We start from the raw sequence: 21,284 nt of genomic DNA on the forward strand, positions 1-21,284 counted from the left end.
TTTGTTTTTATTTTCCCAAGGGCATCTTTTCTGGAGCAAAGCCGGCTCAAGGTGCTGTTTCCTGCAGTGTCCTATGTGACTTGCTTGTGGGTACAGCTCAAAAGGTGCTATAAATAAGTATCACCACCATGGCCACCAGAGTCCACGCTGAAGTTTTAATCACCCAGAAGTAGTGGTGATGGATTGGTAAGACTCGAACTTGGCAACAAGGGAGAAGAAGAGCATTGGAGAGTGGAGGAGGAAGAGGTAGGAGTGGGTGTCACAAGAAGAGTGAGTGGGAGAAGGCAGAGAAACTTCCAAGTAGTTGCTCCAAGATCTAGAAGTATCTGTGGGAGATGAGTGGCATGTAGTAATCTAGGTAGCAGCATGAGCTGGCAGTAGAAAATGATGCCAAAGTGAACCTTCTCCTTCTGATTGGAAAGTTGACTGGTTCTGATCACAGTTAAGGGATGCATGGCTTCACTGGGAGAGACAGGCATGAGGGAGAGCGGTAAGATTTCCCTTGAGCTTTTGTGGAGATCTGGGAGGGTGGCAACCTCTTCAGCCCCAGTCTCTTGACTCTCCTTCTGTGAGTAGGGGAGACCCACAGACCCACCAGGCACTGTGCTTGTACAAGACTCCACCAAGCTTATCCCGCCCCCTACTTTTTGCACCTCCATGGCCTTGGCTGCATTTAATGTCAGTGGCTGTGGTTTATCTCCCATTGTTTATGGCCTGGGACAGGCTGCCTACAAATAGCTCCCCAAAGAGTGGGGAGATTCAGGCATCTGCCATTCTGTGAAGCTTTATCCAGAAATGAAAAGGACAGTCATAAAATGTTCCTCTGGGGGAGTTAGGGGTGGGTAACATGCATCATAAAAAGTGTAATGGACTAATGCTAATACACAGACAGGCTGCAGCTCAGGGGTGTCTGCTGAGCTCAGACATAAATACTGGGGAGGCACCAAGGAGACAGTTTTTTTATTTCTTTGATTTGATGGTGGGGGGAGGTTGGGCATATTTTTTCCTTCACTTCTCTGTCTATGACCATTCCTCTGGGGATACCACCAATCTGTCTGAGACTGAAATTACCAAACATTTTACAGCTTCAAGAAGGGCAGCCATTAGACTATTGGAAAGACTGAAGGTACAAGGGAGGTGGTGGGTACATTATATGGCCTCATGGGGGAGTCTAATTTTGGGGTTTGGTTGTACCATACAAGATCTTGCTAGCGACAAGATAACTGAAGGGAGCGAGTATAGTTATGTTGGGCATATGACTGAATGCATCTATGAGTAACCATGAACTTGCCCAACAGCAGGCACATTTCCAATATTGAAGGAACTGATTAATGTTTTCTATTTAGTAGGAACCAAAACAACACCAACACCAACAATCACCCAACAGGAATCCCATCCCTGCCCAACTTCAGTTTTGAAAAGTAAAATACCTGTTTGGTAATTAATAAAAAATTCAGGTACTTGAGGACTCAACCGAATACACTGTTTCCTAGGGTTTTATGTAAAAAAAAAAAAAAAAAAATTGTTCTCTGCTAATATTGACCATTAGCCAATTGCTTTCTAGCCACACACTTGACTTTAAGCACGCACTTACACAAAGTGGGTAAATGTACAGTGTATTTTTGGGGCAGAGGACAGAAGTGAATGCAAATCCTGTGTTCAAGTAGCCTTGGTTTTGGGTGGTGCTGAGATGCTCTTTCTCCTTTCTCCCTATCATGGAGGTGCTGAACACCTGTGAGTTTGTGGTAGGGTCCTGAGAATTGAACAGGAGAATGAACTCAGTCCACCTAAGACCCTGGGTTAACTGAGAAGAAAGAGTAACAGCAGAAACCATGGCAGTGGGGGCAAGAAGCTCCTGTTCACCCTTGCAGTGCGTGGGGAGAAAAAGACTGGAGGCATTTGGAATTCGGATTCCACTGCGCCATTTGCTTTGGAGAAATTAATTTTATGTGTGTTGTCCCTGAGAATGGGTGGAAAATAAAGTGGTACTCAGAAAATGGGTGGCAAGGGCCGGGGTAGATGTTGGAAAAGAAAGCTATCTCTTTTCTCCTCTGTATCTGGGTATATGTGAGGAGAAAGAAAAAAGGGAGGGCAGGGAATCTTATTAGGTGTACTAGACCTGTGCTAAGAGATTTAGAAGCTTATTGAACCTTATTATAATCTTTCTGAAGTAGGTAGTATTATCCCCGTTTTAAAGACAAGAACTCTCAACTCTGAATTGCCAAGAGGTTAAATAACTTGGCCAAGGTCACGTACTTAGTAAACAGTAGAGTTAGGACTTGAACTCAAACCATTGTCTTCTCTCAATGATATAAAACTATGAAAGAAAAAAAATCGATAAATGATGGTTTAGAAGAAAAATTATTTTCAGTCTGAAGATCAAAAGAGCAGGGACTAATGCATCCCTTGTGCCAACTGGTACAAATTATTATTCTAAGTGATAAAGGGAGGTCACCACATGTGCCATTGTTGGAAAAGGGTTAGATAACCCTTGGGCACGATGACACGTGATTACTCAGGCTGAGGGTGAATGGGGCATTGACAGTCACCGAAGCTGAACTGGGGGCTAATTGCAGGAAAATACTGGGTTTCCCAGTGACTAAATGTGCTGCAAATTTACCTGGAAAAGAATCTCAACATGAAAGAGAGCTAATCCTTGTGTGTGAAGTGAACGGGTTCTCTGTGGCCCAGGGAGCTCTCTGGATGGGGACCCTTGAAATCAGTTGTCAGTAGGGGTCTTGCCCAATCATCCACCTAGAAATGAGGCCCAACTGGGCCCATCAATAGGAGTTTGGCTCAGCCTCTTTCAAACAAGTTTAGGGTATGAGGAAAATCCCTCTTTCCTTAGTTGGCTAGTGTCTTAGCCTAAACTGACTCCCATTAGATTAGACATAAAGCAGAACTTCCTGGCTATGAGCTGTCTGAAGCTTGGCCATGAGTGACCAATATTGGCTCTGGCATATTCTTTCCTAAAGACTTTAAAGAGCAGCAGAGACACCTAATTGCTGCCCACAGCACTGGGTAGGAGAGAACCCTCCCTCCAGCCTCACCTTTGCTTGCTGGTATTTCAGTAAAAGACCCAATACAAATATAGAATGTATAATTTTCACATCATTCTTGGCAAATCCCAGGTGCGCCCCATTAGCAGAGTTCCAAGGATGCCATTTTCTATCAAGAAAAAGACACTCCGCATTGGAGTGCTTAGCTCAGGGCCCTATTAATAGCAATCCTAATTATATGGCTGCAAATTTAATTCATAGCAATGATTAGTGTCAGAATCAAAGGCATCAGGCATCAATATTGATGGAATTGCATAAGCCCCATAAACAGAGAACAAGCATTTGGGCCCATCCCCCCAGCAGTGGTCTGCTGTTAACTATTGCATTAATGTCTCTTCCAATTTTGCCAGATCAAAATGACTCCATTTCTCAGTGTTCTCCTTCTCCCCACTGAAACCTTTGCCTGGCCAGCTCTGAATGGGTATGACTGGCACACAAAAGATCCCAGACAATGTCTTTGAAGAAGAGCCCGGGGGCTCCGAGGGATGCATGGGTGATGGGCCCTGGCCCCACGCTTTACCCAGCAGCTTTTGGCCTTGTCAGCAACACTCCTTTGTGTCTCCTTCAGAAAGCTCATGGCAAACAGTGATGCCTGGAGAAAGGGGAGTCAGCTGGGGACTGTGTGTGGCACAAAAGGCTGCCACCCTGTGCATTGTGACCCAGGCTGAGAGGGGTGGGGAGGTGGAGGAGGAGGCCTGAGGAGAGGGACACAAGCAAGACAGCGTGTGCCAAGGTGACAGCTGCCATGTCCCGAGTTTCCAGGGCACCTTCACTCAAAAGAGTGCAAAGAGGTGGCCCTTCCCCCTCCTCTCATGCATCTTCTTGCAGCTCTCCATCAGGCAAGTGGTAGGCTATGAGTGGACGAATAGAAGCGTAGAGAAGTTCAATTGAATGCTAAAAAGCTAGTGGTTAAAAGCACAGATCTGGAGTCAGAGAGCTCTGGATTCAAATCCCAGCTCTCCAATTAGTAGCAGTGTGACTCTGCCAAGTTACTTATTTTGTTGAGCCTCAGCTTGTTATATGTAAATGGAAATAAGACTAATGATTTTTACAATTTCCAGGGTTAATGAGGTTTAACTGAAACAAAACAAAACACTTAGCCCAGGGCTTAGCATACAGTAAGTGCTTAATTTATAGTGGATCCCTTATGCCTATCCCCATCCAAAAATGTGGCATTCCTAGAGAGAGGACTAACATGTAAGACTTGAGGGTCCCAATTCAGTGTTCTTCTGATTTGTCAAAACTTCTTAGCTCTGAGGCAAGAAGTTAAGTAGGTCTCCCTGCTGGGCAGGTTCTGGTAAGATTCCCAAGACTTACCATGTGGAGTGAGGGCTCAGGGTTGCCGGTCACCATAGATCAAGGTTGTATGGTCAGGCCTGGTACGCGAAGCTCAGCTGGACTCTTGTTCCAGGGAAAAAATCCCTAGATCAATTTTAAGCTCTGCATAGAAAATGCCTGCATGCTAAAGAGGCCGAGGTCAGTCTGATGTTCTGCGCAGAATGTTCTTCAGGCCGGGCGCAGTGGCTCATGCCTGTAATCCCAGCACTTTGGGAGGCCAAAAGAGGTCAGGAGATCAAGACCGTCCTGGCCAACATGGTGAAACCCCGTTCTACTAAAAATACAAAAATTAACTGGGCGTGGTAGCGCGTGCCTGTAATCCGAGCTACTTGGGAGGCTGAGTCAGGAGAATCGCTTGAATGAGGCAGTCAGAGGTTGTAGTGAACCAAGATCATGCCACGCTCCAGCCTGGCGACAGAGCAAGACTCTGTCTCAAAAAAAAAAAAAAAAAAAAAAAAAAGAAAAGAAAAAGAAAAGAAAAGAAAATGTCCTTTAAAATAATATCGAGAAGGGCCCAAAAATTGGAATTCAAAAACCTGGGTTCTGTTCTTGCCTCTGCGGGAAGAACCTGGGTGAGTTTCCGCAGATCACTCCACCTTTCTAGGCCTCAGCTTTCTCATTCATAAAATAGAACAATACACATCTTACTTGTCCAAAGTCAGTGACCAGATCAGTTTCCTGAGGTCCCCTCCGGCTACGAAGTCTATGATACACATTCAAGGGAAGACTCTTGATCTTGCTTGATAGTGTCAATCTTATCCTCTGGGGGCCTTAACCCCAATTCCTCAGCCTCTTCCCCTGAATTGTCAAGCGTGGGAATTCCAGATTTGTTATTAAAGCCTGTTGATGCCATTTCTCCTTCCAGATTAGCTGGGGACACTCAACCTTTGCCATAGAAACCAGGACAGGGATGGCTGATTGGGACAACCCAATGGCACCAGCTCCTGAACCTCTTTCCTGCCTTGGAGCTAGAAACCCTTCTGGAGGCTGAGGCCAGGAGAAGGGTAGAACCACAGGAAGAGACTCAGAAGGCCAGAGCTCCAGATTCATTTTCACCACATTCATCTCCATATATTTCCTGCTTCCCTGGACAGAGGGGCACATGTTAGCAAGAAGGAAAGAGATGTTAAAGTAGCCATAAGCTCTTAGCTTGATCATCTTGGGCTACACAAGTGACTTAGGTATATGCTGGGCCCATCTCCACCCTGAAGTATTTGTCATTCTGGTTCCAACTTCCACATCTTCCCTTGATTTACAAGTCAACCCCAAGTTAGTCCATAATCTCTGAATTTCAGAATCACCATCTGCAACAGAGTAATGAAATATCCCAATCCTTCTTTTCTTTTTTTTGAGACCGGTCTTGCTCTGTGACCTAAGCTGGTTTGCAGTGGCATGATCTCGGCTCCCTACAACCTCCACTTCCCGGGTTCAAGCGATTCTCCTGCCTCAGCTTCCCAAGTAGCTGGGATTACAGGCGCCCACCACCAGGCCTGGCTAATTTGTTTTTGTGTTTTTAGTATAGATGAGGTTTCACCATGCTGGCCAGGCTGGTCTCGAACTCCTGACCTCAGGCAATCTGCCTGCCTTGGCCTCCCAAAGTGCTGGGATTACAGGCGTGAGCCACGGCGCCTGGCCTCCAATCCTTCTTGATCATCTGAAAATTAGATGGGATTAATGAACTAATAGAATCAAAGAGAATTTGGGACTGTGGCAGAAAAACATGGTAATAGTACAGGAGTGGTAGTAGTAATACTAGCAGGAGGAGTCACTCTAGCAGTAACAGAGATGGTAGCAGCAATGACTGCCATTTATTAAGCATCTACTACGTCAAGATCTGTGTTAGATGTTATCTATCCTCCATGTCTGATAGGCATAGCAATCTTGCCAGGCAGGCATGGGTGACCCAGATGAGTAAACTGAGGTCCCCTCAGGTCACACAGTTCATCCAAGGCAGAGCTGTGCAGCACAGGATATTGTGGTTGGTGTGGAGACATGCAAAGGGGGAGAATGGGCCTGTTTTAGTTAATTCTGCGAAACTGCAACTGGGCAACTGACACTTCCTTCAGCCCCACCCTGGGGAGGGGGTCAGTACATATTGTTTGGTGATATGAGACTGTGAAACCTCTCACTGGTGACTAATGCAACTGGATGCCAAAGTCCAGCAGGATTAGATTAGTTCGGCTCAGCTGGTCCCGTTTTCTAAGTATTTTTTCCCATGACTCAGGGCTAGGAGTAGGGGACAGGATTCTCTTCCTCCATCTGACCTTGCAAACATGTCGCTGAAAAGGAGCCTGATCTGACAGCTTCACTACCCCAAGGAGCCAGGGAAGAAGTGGGGTTTGGGGGAAGCCTCAAAGATAGCAGTAATAATAGAAAGCACTTTCAGGCCAAGCACTACATTAAGCACTTTTTACACATGATTTTATTTAATCCTTACAACAAATATGCAAAGTGTTTATTACTACCCCACTCCACAGGAAAAAAAAAAGTAGAGGTTCACAAGTTAAGCCACAATTGTAGCAATATTTAAGTGCACATATGCCCATGTGCCCAAGCTCTGCACTCTATCCTTTCCATGAATTATTTCTTTGTAATCTATTTTTTCCTTAGCACTTATCACCCACTAAACATACTATATATTATGCTTACTTATGTTAGTTTGTCTGACTTCCCACATTAAGATATAATTTCCATCAGGGCAAGCATTTTTTTTTTTTTTCTTTTTGAGATGGAGTCTCTCTCTGTCCCCCAGCCTGGAGTGCAGTGACGCAATCTGGGCTCACTGCAACCTCTGCCTCCTAAGTTCAAGCGATTCCCCCACCTCAGCCTCCTGAGTAGCTGAGATTACAGGCACACACCACCATGTCGAGATAATTTTTGTATTTTTAGTAGAGATGGAGTTTCACCATGTTGGCCAGGATGGTCTCGAACTCCTGACCTCAGGTGATGAGATCGCCTCAGCCTCCCAAAGTGCTGGGATTACAGGTGTGAGCCACCATACCTGAGCAGGGCAGGCATTTTTGACAGTTTTGTTTTCTACTGCTTTATACCAAGCTCCTGGCACACAGTACATATTCAATAAATATCAGGTCAATAATGAATTATGTCATTTAATCCTTACTGTAATCTTATGATGCAGGTACCAGACTTGTCCTCATTTTACATTGAGGAAATTAAAGCTCAGAGGTCACACAGCTAGTAGGATGGAGTCAGGACTGGATCTCTCCTAAGCCCCTATACTCTTTGTTATGCAAATTGGTCCCTACTTGAAGGTAGGAGAGTGGACCAGGTGGTCTTTGTAAGTCCCTTCCAACTCAGAGATCTATGTCCATGTTCCAAATCCACAGACAGGCAAGGATTAATGGCATAGAAGAGTCTGTATTTTCCTAAAGACAGGACCTCTGTAAACACCAGCACCTTGGCCTCTTGAAAATTTTGCCTAGCCTATTTAGGTCACCTGGATTCTGCAAGCTTGAATCATTACGCCCATCCCCCCTGTCCCCAAAACACAGTTTTCTGTGTTTCACCTGCTCTGCAATAAAGCCCTGAGCTGCAGGAGCTCACTGTTAAGACTGCAAAACAGCCAGCTGAATACACAGCCTGATGCCTCATACAAGAATCGTCCAAGATTGAAGTATATTAGAAACTACACAAAAAAGTACAAAAAATAAAGAGTCTTTAGTTTCTCCCCTTTCAGAATGACTCTGGGAGATCAGGACCTCCTTCCCTGGGGTCTGCTGGGGCTCTGGGTAGAGCCGACATCGCCTGTCTACACCTGCCATGGTCAAGCAAGGAGATGTGCTGGCCGGAGTGTGTGTGTCGAGGGGGGTGGGAGTGGGGCATTCTGTAAATATGCCCCTTTCTTGTGCCAACCAAATGCAGCCTTTCCCAGCTTTCAGAAGACCAGTTCTGGGGACCCAAGAGGCCTATAAAACAACAAAACAAACAGCAAGCTTGGCGGCAGGAGCCCGGGCAGGGAGCCAAACTCATTACTAGGGATGTGGTGGTGAGCTCCCTGAACCACCACCCCACCCCTTCCGTGCAGGCTCTGAGGAAGGGGAGAGGGTCTCTACTCCCCACCACCCCAGGGTCCAGCATTGCTGAGACACCTGGGAGAGTTAGGGTATCGGATGGGCGGTCTCAGGTCCCAGGAGAGCCACTAAGTCTCTTAGATGTGGACCTGCAGCTCCGGCTGTTTACTCAATCAAGGGTTCATACAGAGAGACAAGTGAATCATTTCCACTCAGAGGAATGAGTGGCTATTGTTTGGTGGGGCTGGCACAGAGAGAAAGGCATGTTTCTCAGCTTTTCATCCAACTTGGCCTTCCGTCCGCCAAGGCAACTCCACCCCACGAGAGGAGCCAAGTAACAGGTTAGTGTGTTTGGGGAGAAAGTCTAAACGCCAATGTCAATATTGGCATTGGAGGGTGGGGGTGAGCATATAACCTTGGGCAAGACATTTAGTATTGCTGCAGCTCAGTTTCCTACATCTGTAAAATGGGGTAAAAATGCAGTGGCGATCAGTACCCTCAGTTGAAATATTTGAGGAAGATGAAAAGAACCATGGAAACGTATCTTATAAACAGTCAGTGTTATCGAATAACCGAGTACTAACCCCAGGGCTGAGGAGAGTTAATACTTTGGTGCTCCTGATGGATTCTTTCCAACGCCTAAGCTGCTACTGCAAGAAGCTCACAGTTTTCCTGGCTTTGCTTAGTAAATCGTTTGTGTGATTACAAAGAGAAGAATAGAATTGGGACGTCAGGGCTTCCTGTGGGCCAGGGACTGGAGACCTTGGGTTGGTATGTCCCTTAGGGAGAGGCAGAAAGAATTTTCCTTTAAGAATTTCACAGGCATTTCATCGGCCACCATTAGCTAATGGGAAAGAAGGTAGTGCCAGAATAGGCTGGGGCCCTCCCCAGAGCTTGGAAAGTCTCTGGGGATTTGCAAAAACATCCCAGGAGTCATACAGACAGAGACTGGTGGAGGAAGCAGTGGCTCCCTGGGCATTCTTGCCTGCTTCCCTGCTATACACAAGCCTGCATCTGATCCAGGTGAAGCAGATGGCTGTCTGTAATATTCTGGGGCCCTCCAGGCAACAGTGTAAATGCTGTCCCCTTCTTCTAGCCAACATTTCTGAGATTACCACCCCACCCTCTTCCAGATGTTGTTAACCAGAAAACAAACTCCTTTCCTGTTACCCACCAGAAGTTGTCCTGTTTCCTTTACTTCTCATGCCACTGCCATGCCAACCCTCCTCCTCCCGGCACCGACCTACCCAACACATCATACCTTCCTCTTTGCAACCAGCCACATCAACAGGAGTCACTGTTGGTGTCTGATTCTATTTCAATTAGTACAAATAGATGTCTAGCATAGAACAGGCACCCAATACATTTGAGATCACTTTCATGAGCACCTAATGTGTATCTGGCAGTGGGGATGGGGTGATGAACGTGAAAAGGAAGGTCCCTGCCCTCAAGGATCTATGAATCTCAAGGGAGGCAGACACCTTAGCAGCTGCTCCCTTGCCAGATGCTGTGGGGTCTAGGAGGGTGCCATGCACAGTGGTTGAAGGGACAGGGTAAAGGACATGTAACAATGCTTGAGCAGCAAAAGAGGTTTCTGATGGGGATGAAGAAGAGAGCCAGCAGCATCTGCTGTTGTTTAAGGTCCCTGGGACTGAGAGGCTAGAGAGCCCCAGAAAAACACTACCCTCCAGCTTCTGTGAGGAGCCCTGCAGGGATGTGAAACCTGGGCTGAGGTGGCAGTTTAGCAGCTGCAAATGGAAGGAAGAAACCAAAGGAACTTCACCCTGAACCCAAGATAGTCCTTCCTTCCATTGTCCTGGCATCTTTCACTTGCTCAGCTTGACATCCTCCCTCTTTTGCCCCATGACATGAGCTTGATTTGCCACCTGTCTCTGCCCTGAAACCTGGAAAATCATGTAAAATGAGTTTCCAGTTCCTGTTGCCACTCTTCCTCCATCTGCTTTGGTGTTCGCACTCAGTCTGTATCATCTGGACTCTCACTGCCTATTCTTAACCAGGAGGGATGCTGTCATGAGGAACTGGACCCGGGCCCCAGGATAACCTGCTTTTCCCTCCCCTACATCTGGCCCCAGGACTGCCTGTCCTCATCATCCTGGCCAGGCTTTGCCATGTCTGTGCCGAGCCCCTCCCACCTGACCCTGAGGGGCTTTCTGCTACTCTGAGGGCAGGCTCAAAACCAGCCTCATTCCAAAGTCCACACCCAGGGGTCCTTGGTCTTCCTTTTTCTGCTCCTCTTCTCTGCCTCAGCCCATACTCCTTCATCACATGCTTTGCTGACAGAGCCAGAGAAATAGTGGCAGCATCATTGAAAAGACCGTGAGATCTGATGCAGGGGTCCCCTTGGCAGCACCCCTGGTTGGTGACCATCCAGTCTCTGCTTGCATATTTCCACTGACTAGGACCTCATTCCCTCCTGAGTCAGCTCTTTCTATCCTGGGACAGTCTGGCCGTAAAAAACATTTTCCTTATATGAAGGGGAAAGTTGCTGTGCTGTAACGCCTACCCAATGGCCCTATTCTTTCCTCTGGGGTCACACTGAATAAGCCTAATTCATCTTCCATAGCTTAATGGATAAGCCGGCAGATTGTAAAACCAGATAATCACAGTTCTAGTCCTAGCTCTGCCATTTTATTTACTGTGTGGCTTTATTATTATTTTTTAATCTTTCTTGGCCTCCATTTCCTCATCTTTAAAATGGAGGTGATAGCACCTACCTCATAGAGTAAAAGAGTAAATGAGTTAACAGATATAAAGCTCTTCAATAGCATGTGACATATAATAAGTGCTCAGTAAATTATGTTATCTAAAGACAGCTGTTCTATGTCCTGCTTTATTCACTCTTTTCCCCTTCACATAGCATGATTCCCACATCCGTTCAGCTCTTATTTATCTGGCACTTGAGTTTGCTTAACACCCTCTTGTGATGTTATCTTCAAGGTAAAGTGGAGTCACTATGTCTCATGACACAGAAGCTGTTCTTCTATTATCATGATGAAGACTAACTTTGTTAAAGCAATATATCACACAGTTGGCTCATGTCAACCTCACGGTTCACTAAAATCCCAAGATCCTTTTCGCTTGATCTCCTTAGGGCTTAAAGTCTCACAGGGGCTCTTCCTCCCCTCTTATCTGTCCAAGTCTTCCAAACTCCTCTGCATGTTGGACCTTCATTGCATGTGCTTTGTACCTTCTCAGTGTGGCACCCAAGGTCTAGCATGCCCTTCTCTCCCTCAACTCATCACTTCATCTGTCTCATCTAGTCTATAAGCAGACCCTGGTAATCTTCCTTTTCAGTAAAGCCTTGCAGACTGATCACACTACAGTTGCTGTTTTGTTTGAATTATTCCACCCTTATGGTGAATCTTTGCATGTCTTCTTATCACCTGTGATGCACTGACCCTTAGCTTATGCAAACATTGCACATATAGTTTTTTTAGGGGGAGAGGGGGGACAGAGTCTTGCCCTGTCACCCAGGCTAGAGTACAGTGGCACGGTCTAGGCTCACTGCAACCTCCACCTCCCAGGTTCAAGCAATTCTCCTGCCTCAGCCTCCTGAGTAGCTGGGATTACAGGTGTGTGCCACCACGCCCAGCTAATTTTCAGAGTTTTAGTAGAGACAGGATTTCACCACATTGGTCAGTCTGGTCTCAAACTCCTGTTTTTTTGTTGTTGTTGTTTTGTTTTGTTTTGTTTTTGAGATGGAGTCTCACTCTGTTGCCCAGGCTGGAGTGCAGTAGCATGATCTTGGCTCACTGTAACCTCCATCTCCTGGGTTCAAGTGATTCTCCCCTCTCAGCCTCCCGAGGGGGTGGGACTACAGGCAGGTGCCACCATGCCCAGCTAATTTTTGTATTTTTAGTAGAGACGAGGTTTCACCATGTTGGCCAGGCTGGTCTCGAGCTCCTGACCACAGCTGATCCACCTGCCTTGGCCTCCCAAAGTGCTGGGATTACAGGCGTGAGCCACCGCACCCATCCTCACATACAGGTTTTGGGGACTTAACCTTATTCTGTCTGTGCCTTCCACTTGTTTGTAGCTCAGAAGGCAGTGGTCTTGTCTAGGGTGCTCTCTATGCATCTTGCAGGCAGCAGTGTATAAGCAGCTATGTGACACAGCACATAAGAGTGCCCTGTGGTCCTATCGCTTCTAGCAAGTCTCTGCTTCCTCTAAACTTCCATATACAGGGACGTCCTGTTTCTACAGGCCACAGTAGATGAGGGCTGGACAGCCTGACAGACGCCGGGAGAAGTGAGTAGTTCTGACGCACCCGCCTTCCCTTCCCTTTCCAAACTCTTAGCTATTTTTTTCTTTATTTTCCTTCCTGTGTTGAAAGAGCTATGGGGCCTGGACCATAGTAGGGTTTCCTGGGGACATTCCATAAATTCTTCATGGGTTATTTCTCTGGAGAGGGGTGGGAACAAGTAAGCTGGTAGATGGGAGGCCAGCAGGGGCCTGGATATGAATGTCAAGTACCTCAAAGCAGCGTGGGTGGGAGAGAAGGGTGAGCTGCACAGAGGAGGAAGGAGGGGTGTCATGAGCTCATAGAAACTGCCAAAGAAAGGCCAAGCAAAGAGTGAGAAGAAGCAGCCAACTCACAGGTCAGAACAAGCTGTGGGTAACCACGCCCCCAGCTTTGCCCTTGAACCTGCTGACTTGTCTCCACAGCAACTTGTCCGTCAGGGTTTCAATAAGGCCAGGAGAACTTGGCCAACTCAGGTGTGTGACTTGGAAAGATGCCAAGCAGCCCCTCGTGTGTGCCGTGCGCGATGCATGGAGATATGGGAAAGGCAACTCAAGGTCCCTTTGTGTCTGGTTGGGTCCCTTTTCCTTTATTCACTTCTCATCCATCCATTCATTATACACTGATTCCTTAATTCACATCTAGATCTGAAGAGAGTGAACGCACTAGCCCCTAGCTGACCTCTGTAGCAAGCCTGGACCTGAAGATCGTTCTCAGTCTCCCTCCCTGGGCTCTAGAGCTGCTTCTTTAAGTAAAAATGGTGCCAAATTGGGTGTCAAGGCAAGAAGCAACTTGTCTTAGATCTCTATGCTTGGGCAAGTCAATTTTCTTCTCTGGACCTCAGTTTCCCTGTCAAATAATGAGAGTATTGGGCCAGGCACTCTCTAAGGTTCCTTAAAGAATGGTTCTATTTTTCAAAGCAGTTTTGAAGCCTATCCCATGAGTGAACACTTGGTGAGGTGATTAAAGGGGAAGAAGGGAACAGTCCAAAAAGCATGACCCCTGCCTTTCATGGAACTTTGAAGAGAATCAAGGAGACAGAATGACACACATGACCTGGAGCAGTGACTGAAGGTGGGGGAAAGGTGCTCACACCAGCCTGTGTGGCTTCTGCTGGCCCTTAGAGAGCCTGTGTGCCATTTAGGAAAAGGTGGTCCCTATGGGCAGATGACTTAGTAAGAGAAGGCCCACTGGGCAGATGTTTATACCACAGGGTACATCATGTGACAGGGAGAGCTCAGGCTGGATTTCAACTCCCACTAGGCTCCTTAACACAATCCCCCTAGGCCAGGCACAATTTGTCCAACTGGATGTGGTGACCCTGGCTGAGCAGGGAAGTAACTAGCCTCAGGGTTCCAAGCCAAACTGCTTCCTGGTAGAAGCCACTTTTAAATCTTAGCAGAATTTCACAGAGCAACTCCTTCCCTTCCCACTTTGAAAAAGGAAACACAAGGACCACATTCTTTCTCTCTTCCATGTGCCGAAAAGCCAACCTAGGGTCTCTAGTCCCAGGCAGAGTGGAGGGCACAAAAGAGGAACATGTAGGAACCTCTACAGCAAGTGAGGAAATGGTTAAATGTCTTTGGTATCATGGGAACCAGAAGAAGCCTGGAGGGTTTAGCACTGCTAGGTGAACCCAGACCAGTTCTTCTCACCTCCCCTGGCAGTAATTCAGAACAAGCAGAACATGGAAATTCTTCCTTGGGCTCACTCCAGGTTACCCTCCTTCCACATTTCCAAACCGCATCCCTCCCAAGGCTCTAAATGGATTATAAGGAAAGAGCTCCAGGGTGATGTCAACATCAAAGGGTGAGAGGCAGTGAGGTCTTGCATGTTCCTTGATCCACAGGTGCTGGGACCAGGGAAAGGTGGCAGGAGGGTAAGCATGGGAAAAGGGGATTAGCTGAGACCGGAAAGAATGTGGCTGCTCTAATCCCATATAATGAACCAGATTGTGCACCCTCTCTGCACCCTAGGCACTAGACAAGCAGGCACAAGCTGTTGGCTTCAGCTTGCTGCACAAGAGGCCTCCCATGCTGCCAGCCCCAGACAGCCTGTGCCCTCCAGCTGGCAGAAGTGCCCAAGGAGGCACAAGGTAAAATGTCTACTTCCACCTGGCAGCTCACATCTGGGTGGGGAGCTGGGAAGGGAAGAGACTGTGATTGCAGGAAAAGGAAAGACTGGAGAATGGCGTTTTCTTCAGGCATCATATACCATCAGAGAGCAGCACCCACCGTTTGCCCCAGGTCTTAGAATTGGGACCAGTAATCTGCTTCAACCAACTTCTCTGAATTCAACAAAGACCAGTATAATCAACTTGACAGTTCCTAGGGAGGGGTTTGTGATGTTGGAGATTTATAATGTACGTAACCAAAAACTTAGTTTTGCTTGATTTGGGAATGAAGAGCAATTTGTTTTTTTTTTTTTTTTTTTTGCTTTTGCAGATGTATGTACCTTCTTAAAGTTTTTTCTTAAAGTTTGGGAAATATTGAAACATGCTTGCATTCCTTACATACCCAATGACTGATGGCTGGAGGAAGTAGTTAGAAGCTAAGTCACAAAATTAACCCCTTCTTACCTCCCCATTTCACCTTCGTTCCCCAAGAAAATAAAGTTGCCTGTAGTTAAATCTCCACCAATAGCTACCTTCCAAGAGGGACTTTCTACGGAGGAGCTGAATGGCATTGGGGCATCTAAGCTCCTAGACTCTTACCTTTTTCAGCTTGCCACTCTTAGTCCCCACAAAAACCACGCTGTAGCCGTTGTAAACGTAGGAGGCCACAGAGGTCATGCGGTCCCGGCTGGTGGTGTACAGGGTCAGGCCCTCCACTGGAGTCGAGCCTCCCAGTGGCTGATTGATGTCCAGTCCACAGAAGTTATCGTCGATGGGGACAGGCTGGAGGAAAGGGGAAGGAATTGGGGTGAGTAACAGTGGAGGCCTGGTGGAGTCTCTACACAACCCATATCCCCAACTTCCAGTCTTAGGACGCCAGGCCTCAGAGAGGCAGACGTGGGAGTTCAGGGGCCCTAACACATGCTGCAGACAAAATCTTCTCACCAGCTTACCCACAAATTCCATGTTGGTTCTCATGAAGCCAGACGAAGGAACAGGCAGCAACCTTCCACTCACCTGGAGTCACCTGCATCTACCTTTCTGCCAGGAGAACCAGGATCAATTTGTCAAGCTAAGTGCCTGAACTCACTTTCTATTTATTTTAATGTCCCTCAGGACCATGGCATTCTGTGGGGATCTTTCTATTTCAGACAAGAGTTCCTTCAGTGGATAATCAGTCTAAAGGCAACATTACAGGACTTCTACCAGCCCAGAGAGGGTTTCTTGTTTGTTTCTTGGGCTGTAGGGTCTCCCTTTGGGCATAAGAAATTTTAGGCCATTCAACTATCCAGTTGTTTAATATTTACCAGCACCTCACTGGAGCCAACCATGGGAATTCTAGCTCCCTACTATCTTTCCATACTGGAAAGAGATCAGAAGTGTCATAACAATATTGGACAGTACCTTACACTTTGGAAAAGTTAATCTACATATGCCTCAGTTTCTTCCTTTGGAATAATACCTGCCCACCTTTCTGATAGAACTGTGAAGGAACAAATGAAATAATGCATGCAAAAGATTTGTGTTAAGTTGTCCAGCTATTTCCACTATTGTGCATTATAGATCTTCAACAATGTTTGGGTAAATATAATTAAGAGAGAATTCTGGAGGTGGTGTCCTTTGTATTTCCAGCCTTTAAGGAGAGTGGTGGTGTGGCTCCATAATGTGTCTGTCAGGAGTGACCGGAGCACATTTGAAAGATCACCTTGAGCAAGTGAAAAAAAAAAACTGTGGCCAGGCACGGTGGCTCACGCCTGTAATCCCAGCACTTTAGGAGGCTGAGGCAGGTAGATCATGAGGTCAGGAGTTTGAGACCAGTCTGGCCAACATAGTGAAACCCTGTCTCTACCAAAAATACAAAAAATTAGCCGGGCGTGGTGGTGTGTGCCTATAATCCCAGCTATTCGGGAGGGTGAGGCAGGAGAATTTCGTGAAACCCGGGAGGCGGAGGTTGCAGTGAGCTGAGATCGTGCCACTGCACTCCAACCTGGGCAACAGACTCCGTCTCAAAAAAAAAAAAAAAAAAAAAAAAGAATTGCTGGAAAGAAAGTAGGAAGATCTTGATTCTATTCCCTGTTCTGCCACTAACGGGTTGTGAAAACTTGGACCAGTAGGGTCCTCCTGTAGGGCTGTTGAAGGTAACGTTAAATTGATGATTTCTAAGATCTCAAGATCTTAGGTCTCTCATCTAAAAAAGAATGAAAGACAAAGACTGTAATGCTTCCTGAGGCAGGGGCTGCTGAGGGGTTTGCATTCTGTACACAGTGCTCAGCACGGGGCTGGGCCAGCATGGATGCTCTGACATGCCCCAGTTAATGGCACAATGTGGAATCCTGTGGCAAAGGCTGCAGGCTCTGGGCCAGAAAGAGCCCCACGTCCTGTGGCAGCTGTTCCTTCTGGGTCTGCGAAGGGATCCCAGAGGAGGAAGGAAATGGCTGTCGTAGGAATCATAGAAAGCAGCAGAGCAGCCTGCCCCCCTGCTCCCTTCAGCCTCCTCTCACCCTCACCAGGGAAGAGCAGGCTGACACATCATCACTCGTTGACAGCCTCATTTCTTTGGAATAATTGGTTTATAAGTTATGGCATGTGATTTTTTTTTTTTTTTTAAACCAAGGACTTCCCTTCCTTTCTCTTCTCAGACCCAAAGGGAGCAGAGGCTCATTTTTTGTGGTTCCGTAGTGTTTTGTAGAGAGCTGCTGCTCCTGCTACTGGTAGGAATGATGGTGCTGCACTCGTGTGTGTATATTCTTCAGGAAAGAAAACAAATTTTTAGGTTAAGATGACTTTTGAACGTGGGATAATATGGAGCCTCACAGAGCAGAAGGAATGAGTTTCTCTGGAAGGGAGTGAAGCTGTGGTGTGCTGAAGCCAGCTCACAGGGGATAACTGTGCATTAAGTGACATCCCATGATCCTTGAAATCAGCCAGGATAGGTGTATTTATACCATGGCAATTGGCAGGGGCTACAAACCAGAGCTTTCCTTTCCCTCCCCTGCCTGCATAGAGCCAGTTATTTAATATTTACCAGCACATCACTGGAGCCAACCATGGGAATTCTAGCTCCCTAGAAAGGCTGGTCAGGGTTATCAGCTACACATTTTACATTTTGTACTTCTCTTCCTCATCTCATCCCTACACTCCAGGCAGCTACTGCTCTGGCTAAGAAGAAAGTGATCCAGATTTTAGTCCTTTCTCTACTGAAACCAGCTGTGTGACCTTCATATGTCATGTACCCTGTCTCAGCCTCAGTTTTCTCATCTGTAAAGTAAAAGTATTGAACCAGGTAATTGTCAAGCTTCCTTTGAGCTCTAGAAGTCCTTAATTTCATGGCTTCCATTTCTTTCCCACTTTCTGCAGGGCTGGTAAGGCCACAGAGTCTGGGCACAGGCATAGCCCAAGTCAACATTTGAGAAATGACACAGAAGCAAAAACCTAGTAATTCTGGATTTTGCTACCATCTTATTGATTCTAGAATCTCCAGAACTATTAAAAAAAAAAATTTATTCTCAGCCTAAGCCATTAGGATTGGCTAGAATTTCTTTTCTCTTCAAGTTCTTTTTCAATATATTGTCAGATATTTCCAAACACCTGATGTGCCTTTACTTTTGCTCCAATGGTTGAGAGCTTGGTGTATGGCTTTCCTTGGAAACAGAAGGGCTACATAGAAAGAGCCTGGACTAAGAAGTAATATGGACCAACTAAATTCAAATCCCCACTTTATCACTTATAGCTGTGGAGATCTGAGCAACTTGCTTAGTCTTTGTGAGCCTTTGTTTTTTTTATCTGTAAAATGGGGGTGATAACTCTTGCTTTATGGGGTCATTGTGAGGAACAAGTGAGATAACACTTAAATTGCCAAGCTTAACCTTTAGGACATAGCTGCTATTCAATGAGTGATAGCCCCCTTCTTTCTCCCTTTTCTGGGATCAGAGCTCAAATTTTTGATCTGAGATTTCCATGTTATTCCAGAGTCATGTTAAAATCAAGCTCTGGGACCACAGCTTCTTTCATTTATCCTTATTCCCCTCTAAGGCCACCAAAATATTTCTGGGTCCCCGGGTCTTGGTCCTTTGGACTGTCGGGATCTTTAAGGGGCCATTCCTCTTGCAGCCCCTGCACCAGAAGGGTGTGGTGCTGAAGGGGTGGAGGCAAGGGGCTCTCCACTGTAAGGTCCCAGCCCCATTCACTGTCACCTCTCTCCCAGTGCCTTTCCTGTCCTTTTGTAACTAGCCCAGGCTTGTCTCTCTGCGCTGGAGCAGAGAAGAGTGTCATCTTCCTCTTTCCTCTTGCTCAGAAGCAGGCAGGAATCAGCAGTTTCCTCCTGACAAGGCCCCCACTGGGTTATGGGAACTAGGCTGGACTCTGCAAGCGTTTAACCCTTACAGAGGGTTACATTTCCTCTCCACTTCTCCCTATTAGTTAAGGCCAGTGGCCATATAATTTTGGTGTAAAAACAAACAAACAAACAAAAAACTAGACACTATCTAGTCCAGCTTCCTCATTTTACAACAGTAAGATAACTCAGAAAATATCTGGCTCTTTACTACTGTGATTAATATTAATAATCATAGCTGCCCATTTATTGAATGCTTATTATGTTCCAGGTATTGTGCTAAGCACTTTACATAAATTTTCCATTTGATCCTCATACTAACCATCAAAAGAAGATAATATTATCTCTATTTTAAAGACGAAAAACTTACAACTCAGATCAGGTACATAACTTGCCAAAGTCACACAAGTAGTAAGTGGTAGGACTGATTTTTAATCCCCATCTGTTTTACTTCAAAGCCTTAACCATGACTCTTCTACCACACCAAGCAAATGATGACAGGAATAGAAGTGTAGCCTTGGAATGATGTTTTCTTGCTTCAAGTACTAGTGTTTGGTCCCAATGGCAGGCACCTTCAATTTAGAGTACTCAGTAGCCATATGGGCCCCTTGGTCTCATATATTTTTTTCTAGGCTGCAGATCCAGAGCCCTCAGCACTGTGTATAAGAAACCTACTTTTGCACTTCTCACACTCCCTGTTAACTCCCTGTGTAATGATAAACCTAACATTTCCAGGCATGGTGCAAATCTCTCCATGTATTATCTCATCTGATCATCCCATGAGCTAGGCATTATCATTCCCATCTCACAGATGAGAACATAGAGATGATAAGGTGCTTCTGAAGAAGGGAGGAAGAAACGCAGATGGAATTTGAAGTCTGGCTTTTGTCTCAGAAGCTCAAACTCTTAGCCGCTACATTATGTTGCCAGCTGTCTCTCTCTCTCTCTCTCTCTCTCTGTGTGTGTCTCTCTCCCCTACTAGATTATAAGATCTGTGAGAGTAGTGACCATGTCTTTCTTTTTTTTTCTTTTTTTTTTCTGAGACAGGGTCTTACTCTGTCACCCAGGTTGGAGTATAGTAGCACGATCTAGGCTCACTGCAACCTCCACCTCCCATGCTCAGGCTTCCAGAGTAGCTGGGACTACAGGTGCACATCACCACACCGGGCTAATTTTTGGATTTTTTGTAGAGATGGAGTTTTTTCATGTTTCCTAGGCTGGTATCAAACTCCTGAGCTCAAGCAATCTGCCCGCCTTAGCCTCCCAAAGTGCTGGGATTACAGGTGTGAGCCACCGCGCCCAGCCAATCATGTCTTTTTATGTTTGCATCCCCAGTGCCTAGTACAGTGCCAGGCATTCAGAAGATCTTCAATACTATTTGTAAATGAATGGAGGGATGGGTAGATGGATGATGGTGGATGAATAAAGAGAGGGATGAATGGATAGATGGAGGGCTAGATAGACAAATGGATGATGGATAGATAAAGATAGAGGCATAGATTAAGGGAGAAAAAAAGAAGGATGAGTGGATAAAGAGATAGATGGATGAAGGGATGCAGGAAAGAATGAAGGGAAGGATCAGGGGCAGATGAATGGAGGGATGGGTAAATGGCTGAATGGATGGATGGATGGATGGATGGAAGGATGGATAGATGGATAGAGAGATGCATGGGGGAGAGAGCTAAGGAGGAGGGAGGGATAGATGGATAGGAGAATAAAAGGAGGGAAGGAAAGGGGATGGATGGAGGAGGGATGGGTGGATAAATGAATGGATGGTTGGATGGCTGGATAAATGATGGAAGGAAGAGTGGATCGTGAATACTTTGATGACAGCACCATGAGCCTCTGACAGGGCAGTGCTTGCCATTGATTTTCTTGTCTCCGCTTTCCTCAGATCTGGATTCTCAGCTTTTCATCCCCTCCTCTTTTGCCTTTGTCCACACTCTTGATTCTTCTCCAGTTTTCCATCAATTGGTCAAGCCAGACTCCTTTCCCTCTCCTCTGACTTAGATTTCCAATCTCCACTTGACTCCCTCACTAGGAACCACAATGGTCTATGGCTCTGTGTGTACATGACCTGGCCCCCATTACTTCTGATGGACCCCATCACCTGCTGCTCTTTCTCTCACATACTCTGATCTGGCTGCAG

At 46.3% G+C, this 21,284-nt stretch overlaps 1 protein-coding gene across 2 annotated transcripts in view; it reads right to left on the reverse strand.

Moving 5' to 3' along the window:
- The window catches only part of PLXNA2 (plexin A2), a 217,436-nt gene that overhangs the window by 168,544 nt on the left and 27,608 nt on the right, over positions 1-21,284 (reverse strand). For both annotated transcript variants that reach the window (XM_001110951.5, XM_077937065.1), the window contains exon 3: positions 15,403-15,585. In XM_001110951.5, coding sequence (XP_001110951.4) covers positions 15,403-15,585 — 183 coding nt within the window. The remainder of the gene's footprint in view (positions 1-15,402; positions 15,586-21,284) is intronic.

This window comes from Macaca mulatta, chromosome 1 (genome assembly GCF_049350105.2).
Source record: "Macaca mulatta isolate MMU2019108-1 chromosome 1, T2T-MMU8v2.0, whole genome shotgun sequence".
NCBI classification, from domain to species: Eukaryota; Metazoa; Chordata; class Mammalia; order Primates; family Cercopithecidae; genus Macaca; species Macaca mulatta.